The sequence below is a fragment of the Chroicocephalus ridibundus genome, chromosome 7 (assembly GCF_963924245.1).
Source record: "Chroicocephalus ridibundus chromosome 7, bChrRid1.1, whole genome shotgun sequence".
Taxonomy (NCBI): domain Eukaryota; kingdom Metazoa; phylum Chordata; class Aves; order Charadriiformes; family Laridae; genus Chroicocephalus; species Chroicocephalus ridibundus.
This window is the reverse complement of record NC_086290.1, coordinates 788,269-796,013: the sequence shown is the minus strand read 5'-3', so window position 1 is coordinate 796,013 and position 7,745 is coordinate 788,269. Positions and strand designations below refer to the sequence as shown.

At 58.6% G+C, this 7,745-nt stretch overlaps 1 protein-coding gene across 1 annotated transcript; it reads right to left on the bottom strand.

Annotated features, from left to right (window-relative positions):
• Positions 1 to 1,255: 1,255 nt before the first annotated feature.
• Positions 1,256 to 5,128, bottom strand: ERMN (ermin). Its single transcript, XM_063341373.1, has 3 exons — positions 4,644 to 5,128; positions 4,233 to 4,319; positions 1,256 to 1,901 (listed from the first exon to the last, which is right to left on the bottom strand). The coding sequence occupies exons 1-3, from the start codon at positions 4,888 to 4,890 to the stop codon at positions 1,477 to 1,479; spliced, it is 759 nt and encodes a 252-aa protein (XP_063197443.1). The 5' UTR covers positions 4,891 to 5,128; the 3' UTR covers positions 1,256 to 1,476.
• Positions 5,129 to 7,745: the final 2,617 nt, after the last annotated feature.

Below are 7,745 nucleotides of genomic sequence, written 5' to 3'. Positions count from 1 at the left end.
GTCCCCGCAGTGTGCGCTGTGTGTGACGGTGAGCTCCCCCCCAACCTTTATCTCCTGATACAGCCCTGCCCGAGCGATAGCCACCCGTGGTGGTCACAACGGGTGCATCTGGTCGTGACGGCTCCACCTGGTCGTGACGGCTCCACAGGCTCAGCGAGGTTTCGGGGGGACAGGTAACGACACGCCAGCCAGGGGCTGCCCGGAGCAACGCAGCCCTGGCACCTGGGTGAGGTGCCACCATGGCTATGGGTCAGGCATCCCACCCCATGGGCCGCGGGCAGCCCCAGAGCCCGCTGAGCTCTCCTGCGGGGCAGCGGCTGCGCGTCGCGGTCTGCCCCGGGCAGGGGCGCGCTCAAGCTTATTCCTCGAGATTCAGAGGTTCCCGGACACAACAGAGCCTCGGTAAGTGGTTTACAGCATGCTAGACTCTGAAGCTTCACTAAGATTATATCTTCGAGTGAGTGTGCACATATATATGATTGTGCACATATATAATCCTTTAGACATAAGCCGTTGCCTGGGTCTGGATGCAGCTCACCCAGACACCTCTCTGAGACGGCGTTTATACAGCCGGGGGTGCTCTCCCAACTTCGACCCGACGGGAGGGTCTCCCTGACAGCTCGGGCTGACCCTGTCCTCTGGGCAGTATGTGCCAGTGTCCTTGCCATCGCATCTCCTTAGACCACTATCGAAATCGCTGGTTTCTATCAAGAAATGCTTCTCTCTTACGAGTGCGGTGCATCCCTCCGGCCACGGCACTGCGGCGGGCAGGCGAGGACACATCTGAAGACACCCAGGCTGAGACCCGTCCCCGCGGCTGGGGCCAGCGGGCAGCAGCCCTCGCTGGCGCCATCGGGAGCCCAGCCCGCCTGGGGAGCGGCTGGGGGGCAGCGGGGCAGCAGGGGCCTTGGGGCCTTTTGTAATTCCTGCACGCCAGCATCACCCGCCAACGCAAATCCCCCCCATCCCACCGGCACGGGGTGGGAATGGCTGGGCGTCGGCCGGAGCCGGCTGTCGGTGCACCGCGAGACACCAGCACGGACAGAGAGCAAAACGGAGCGGTGGCAAACAGTCGTCTCTTTTATTGTTCTCTGAGCCACGGCGCTGCCAGCCCATTGCCAGCACGGCTGACGGCATGGACCACCCGTCTGTCGGCAGCCACAGAAGCCCCAGCTGCTCCAAGACATCCTATTGTTCCCATACGGTTACAAAAGTTGGATAGAAAATGAGAGGGTAAACTTTAAATCAAATGGTATTATATTTAGCAAACTGATTATTTATTTTCCTGCGCTATGGATGCCTCTGCCCGCTGTCAAAGCAAAGATGTTAAATTTTCACAGTGTATTATGAAATCATATACAAAACCGAAAAAAGCAGCAACCTCGTGTGTGAAGAGACATGTTTTGGGGGAAACAAAAAAGAAAAACCAAAAACCAGAGTGAACGCTCGGCTCGCTAAGCAATTCTCCACTTCAGTTTATAAGTGCATCATGGATTCAAATTCATCGATTCGTTGTTTGGTGTTTCCTTTTCTAATCCTCCGGTAGGAAATTGTGTTGTATCTGGAATAGCTGTGTCTGGAGATATCATTTTTTTTCCCCAGGCTGGGCTGCTCCCCGGGTTTCTCCGCCTGGGAGTTGCAGCCGGGGCTGGAGGGGGGGGACGGCTCCTTGCCGCTGCCTTGCTGCTGCAGACGGGACGCCTCGCCGTTCTCCTTCTTCAGTTCGATCACCTGAACTTCATCCTCTTCGGTGTCCTCCTCCTCCTCCTCCGCCTCCTCCTCCTCCTCGGCCGCGTTCCCTCTCCCGTCGGCGCTGGCTGCGAGTGTCCCCGCCGTGTCCCCGCCGGCGCTGGCCGCCCCCGTCCCCCCGCTGCCCGCAGGCGTCCCCTCGCTGCCAGGCCCTGCAGGACACAGAGGGCTGTGGGTGAGGACGGGCTCGGCACCTCCGTCGTGCCCCGTCCTACGTGTTTCTTGCCACAGCGTCGCTCGTGGTGGCTCTCCAGCCGCTGCCCCCGAGGCACCCGCCACCTCCCTCCCCCCGGTGGGGGTGCCCCCCCCCCCTCCAGCTGAACCCTGTCACGGGGGATGGGGTGGGTGGTGGGTGCTTCAGAAAGGCTTCCTGCGTCCTCACGCCCACCCCGTAAGGCCACCGGCCCTTGCGTTCCGCCCTGCCCCGCTGCTGCTCCACCGTCCCCGGGGAGCCGTCCCGCCGCCCTCCTGTCCAAGCGAGGGGCGGCAGCCGGCGGTGGTGGAGCCTGGGGAGGGCAGGGCGGCACGGCGTGCGTCCCCCACCCCGGGACCACTGTGCCCCCCGGCAGGCACCGGCTCTGCCCTGCCCTCTTGGGCACAGCCTGGCAACCATCCCGCTGCCAGGCCTTCCCAAAGGCCTTCCCAAAGGGCTTCCCAAAGGGCTTCCCAAAGGCCTTCCCCGCCACGCTCGGGCTCTGGCCTTGGGCAGAGGCTGCGCTCCAGGGGACAAACTCGCCGGGGGTCCCGTCTCCCCACGGCTGGGGGCTCAGTGCTGGCTCAGCCCGCCGTGCGGGGCGGGAGGGAGGGATGGAAGGAGAGAGGGGATGGACAGAAGGATGGATGGAGGGAGGGAAGGATAGAGGGAGGCATGGAGGGGGGAGGGATGGAGAGAGGGAGGGAGGGAGAGAAGGAGGGATTGAGGAAGGGAGGGGAGGATGGAGGGATGGAGGGAGCCGCTCTGCAGGCAGCACCCCGCAGTACCCAGCACACAGGGGGACCCCGGCACAGCCCTCCTGGGACACGTCCCTCCTTTGGGGGTGGCCGGCCAGGCTGGGATGGCTGTCTCCCTTTCGTCCTGTTTGGCACGTCGCTGCCCTAAATTATGCTTTAGTGTCACAACAAATGGTCTATTCAACATTTTGCCTGTGGGGTCCTGAGTATTAATTAGACTAAATTGGTTAGGTCCTAAAAAGCTGCCTGCAATTTAGAGATAAAGTGCTTGTGGCTGGGGGGAGCAGGGGGGGTGACTGTGCAAGATTGTTTAATAGGTTTTGTTGTGCCCTCATAAAGCACCACGCTGGAATATGGATGGCAGCTCGAGGTGGGAAAGGCTCCATCGTGATTCACCTCCTCACAACCTACACAGCTGCTGTGAAATATTATTTTGCCCATGACAAATGTTTGTATATTTTTTCCTCCTCTTAATCAAAGCAAAGTTTCTGTTTACAGGGCATGGCCCATCCATCTTTCAGAGCTACGGTCAACGCCTTTGCCAGGGCTGCCACAGCTGCTCTGGGCTGTTCACCTGCTCTGCTCCGAGGAGGGGGTGCTATTTCGGTGGCAGCTCACTGCAGAAAATCCCAGCTCGTCGTGGCCAGGCGGGTGCGTAAATGACAAGAGGGCTCCGGCACAGCCGGGTTTTGGGGCACCGGGGCAGAGCCGGCAGCCCTGAGCCCCGCCATGGCCCGGGGGAGTGACGGGGGTGTCAGTAGCCCCCAGCCCAGCCGCCCGTCGTCCCGTGGTTGCCAAACCTGGCGAGCCGGGATGAGCTCGCGGGTGGGAAACGTGGATGGGCAGCGATGCTGAAAGGCCACCCGCAGAGAGACGGACCTTCCCTCCTTTAATAATACTCAATAAAATACTGCTCCTTTTTGGAGGAGCGGCTGCATTTTGCATAGCACGATTACATTCCTGAGTCTGTGTATAACTCGCGCCCCGCTCCCGCAGGAGGCAGCTGCGAGGTCCAGCCTCGGCACCGACTGATTTTTACCATTTTCACCCAGGAACAAGTAGAGAGAGGCCCGTCCGCAGATGTTTAGGAGAGCAATTTTCTGCTAAGTACTTGCGCGTCAGGGGGATTTATACATTCCGTGAACCAGGCAGGAAGAGAGTTTGGGTTTTGAGGCCACCGATTTTTGCCTGACAGCCTCGCAAGGTCCCCCTCTGAGCTCCCCCGCGTGCAGCAGAAGATGCAGCATCCCCCAGCCTCCAGGGCTGCCGGAGACCGCCTGCGCAGAGACCCCACGGTGCGCAGAGACCCCACGGTCACGGCGATACACGCAAACCTCGCGAAGAAAGATCCCAGCCATGTTTCCTGCGGTGCAGCAACTCTACGGATGAGAAATGAGTCCCTGCTCCCGAGAATATAGGGACTGACCGAACTTAAAAAAAAACCAAACTAACCACCTGTAGGTGGTTGTCTTTGAAGGCTACTCATTGCTGCGCTTCGGGAACACCTCACCTCACGCGGCATTTCCCATTACCTTCCTCCGATCCCTGGCCGTCAGTCCCCGTGTCCTGGCCATCAGCTGGTCCCTGCTGTAGCGTCCCACCGTTCTCCTCTGGCTTTTCTTTGGGAATACAAAGCATAAGGAATGGACTGGTGGAGCAGTTAGTGACAATAATCGGGTTGTAACGGTTGCAGAGCGGCAGCAGATTTTCAAAGTGAAAGATTATGAAATTGCTTGTTTCTTTAGTCACGTAGTTTTCATCGCGCCCGGTGTACCTGCTAGCTCAGATTTGTCCCTAACTCGGAATTACTCCGAGTCACTGTTATAATGACCATAGGTTAGGAATTTTGACTAATATAGGTAGTACATCCTGTTATTCATAAGGCTATACATAAAACAGAACTTTTCTCTCCAAAGACTTAAAAAAAGGCACTTGTACTTTACCTTTGTGTTGCTTCTCTCCATCACAATCCCCATGAACTATGTCCTCTGCCAACAAATTTCTATTTTCCTCCTGATTTTCCTGTGCAGGTGGAGGGTCGGGGCTCGTTTCTGCGTTTGCATAAGGAACCGTCCCGACAGATTTGGCTATTTCATCAATGACGCCGATGACCTGGAGTGGGCCCTTCTCCGGGGGTACGCTCCCGTTGCACTCGGGCATGGTGGAAGCTGCTGGGACCTCTTCTGTCATGCTTAGGGCCGTGCTGTGCCGCACCGCGCCGTGCCGCCGGCCGGGGCTGTGCACCGCCGGGGCCCCGCTCCTGCACCCCGGGGTGGGGAGCGATGCTCCTCACCCCTTCTCCCGGGGGTTTGGTCCCTGGGCAACGGTCAAGGCGTGTCTCCGCGGGCGCTGCGGCAGAGCCGGGACCGCGGTGGCACCATCAGCTGCGCCGAGGGCTTGCCCGCGGGCTCTGGCCACGGGGCGATCCAATCAGCACCGCGCTTGTTGCTGAGGCTGGTCCCGTTGCATAATTAAATGCACCATTTTAATTTACATAAACAAACAATCTGAAGCAAGGAAGCTTTTGTGCTGGCGTGGAGAGCGGGTCGTTCAGCATGTCAGCTCCGCCGTAATAAACAGAGATTTTGTACTCGGGGCACAATGGCCCTTTGTGCCCCCGCCTGGTCACAGGGACGAGGATTGTTCTGACCCCTAATCCCCGGAGGGTGACCACCTTCCGCGGCGCTGCCGCCACCTAACCCGCTTAACATTCCCCGGGGGGTTTGTGCCGATAAACCCCGCCGTGCCGCCGGCCGGACAATGCGGGCATTCTGCGCTCCTCAGGAGCAGAGGGGCCGGTGGGGAGGGCACATGCCCCACACACGGCGCCGTGCCCCGCGCAGCCCCAGCCCGACCACGGCCGACAGATGCCTGACATCTGCAACGCCCCGCACGGGGAGACGCGCCACGAGGGCTCAGCCCCGGGGGCAGAACTGGGAGGTGAAAACCAAAAGCACCAGCCGAAGCGATGGTTTGTGACGAGGTGTGAACCGAGGTGTCAGGTCCCCGAGGCTGAGCCAGGCAACGGGACACTCGCCCCTGCTGAGACCCCAGCACGTGCCCTCCCACACAGCACAACCCCCGCTGCAGAAACAGCTTCTGGCCACAGCGCAGAATCCCGGAATCCCAGAGCGTCCGGGGTCGGCAGGGACCCCTGGAGGTCACCCGGTCCCAGCCCCTGCCAGAGCAGGGTCCCCCAGAGCCGTCGGGCAGGAACGCGTCCAGGCGGGTTTGGGATCTCTGCAGAGCAGGAGACTCCACACCTCTCTGGGCAGCCTGGGCCAGGGCTCGGGCACCCTCCCAGGAAAGGAGTTTTCCCTCCTGTGGGGCTGGAAGTTGCCGTGTCCCGGTTTGTGCCCGTTGCCCCTTGTCCTGTGCGCGGGCACCACTGAGAAGAGTCTGGCCCCCCGCTCTTGCCCCCCGCCCTGTAGCTGTGGCTGGGCATTGAGGAGATCCCTCTCAGGCTGCCCTTAGCAGCAGAAACTCTCTTTAAAGGGATACAAAAGGAGCAAGGGCTGAGATTAGCACTGACATCAGTGGTTACCAGTCGGACCTAAAGCCAGCAGGAGCGAGAGGGGAAGGTCTCCCAGAGGGAAGCAGGAGGATCGCCCCAGCCCCGGCAGCACCACGGCGTTTCCCGACTGCGGCTGAACTCGTCTCAACCCTGGTGCCCAAAGCCAGGTTTACGTAAGAGTGTAATCTCCTGCTGTGAATGACTTTTTGTGTTCATACAATGCAACATTTTTGATATCTTTAGGCTTTAGGAGTTGGAAATCCTCTTGTCGACTCGATTAGAAATGGACCCAAAGCCTTCCCACTGGTTTTGTTCATCTGTGAATTTGCATTTTGAAATCAACAAACTTTCATCATTGTTATGCAAATGAGTTTGGTGTATTTGATTTATAAAAGCTATCTTTTGCTGGAAAAATTTATCCAAGAAAAATGGACGATGATGTTTGGACGCGAGTTGCCAACACGCAGCAGTCGGTGCTCCCAGGAGAAGCGGCCGGGTACCGGCACGGGCTGATGGCTGGAGGGGGGAAGGTTACTTTCTGTTCTTATCAAGATACTTCCACATCCCCAAGATAATCCAAAGGATTTCTGTTTTGACAGGTCCTGTCCCCAGGGTTTCCCTTGTTGTGGAAACACCATCAGCAAAGGTTTCACGGCTGGGACTGGCCTGAGCGTCCCTGCTGTGCTGTCACCTCGGGCTGTGCCCCTGAGGGTACCCGGGAGAGCCGCGGGTGACAGTGGCAGCGCCGATGGCCACGCCGTCACCTCGCTTTGTGCAAGGAGCCATGGGGACGTCCCCCTCTGGCCCCGCAGAGGCCATGGGCACCAAGGAGCAGGGACAGGGACATGGCAGGGGCAAGGGGCCGCGGCCACCCCAGGACAGGCAATTCACCCCGCTCAGTGCAGCTGGCACAAATCCTGCTCCGCGGGGGGCAAACTGCCAGCCAGGCTTCACATTTCAAAACAGCTCAAATAACCCAAAAAATAACCCAAATTACCCAAAAAATAACCCAAATAGCCCGTCTATTTCACACTCGAAATAACCCAAAGCTGAAAACATGGCACCAGGCTTGGCAAGCGTGAGCCCTGCTGCCCTGGGAGCTGGGTCAGCTCCCGCGGGGACGGGGACAGGGATGGGGACAGGTCCCATCCCCATCTCCCCAGGGACCTGCCAACCTGACTTCTCGATTGCAAGAAGATATTGGAACAATCTGAGGTATTTCCTGGTGCCATCTATTGGTTACACAACCAGTTCTTGACAATTCACATTTTCCCAAATACGCGCCTCGTGGTCGAAACACCATTTGCATGACTCTATTATAAATCATCTTCAGTGTGACCTTTAACGCAGGAAGTTTCCGTTCGAGCGATCCTTTGCTGAAATTTCGGAAATAGCACCTGGGAGTTCAGAGGCGTTGGGGCACAACAGGGGTTTGAGAGCCAGCGGGGTAAATCAGCAGAGCCCCAGCAATTCCAGATCATCCAGGAATAGGAAGGGGCAGCCGTGGCAGGGCGTTTGCAGGGTGTTCGCA

What these genes read in the sequence shown, in the direction of transcription:
- ERMN (XM_063341373.1), bottom strand. Translation starts at nt 4,890, where the DNA reads ATGACAGAAGAGGTCCCAGCAGCTTCCACCATGCCCGAGTGCAACGGG. An exon ending in TGGAGAGAAGCAACACAAAG is followed by an intron (nt 4,320 to 4,643) that starts GTAAAGTACAAG and finishes GTATTCCCAAAG; the next exon opens with AAAAGCCAGAGGAGAACGGT. An exon ending in CGGCCAGGGATCGGAGGAAG is followed by an intron (nt 1,902 to 4,232) that starts GTAATGGGAAAT and finishes TGTGTCCTGCAG; the next exon opens with GGCCTGGCAGCGAGGGGACG.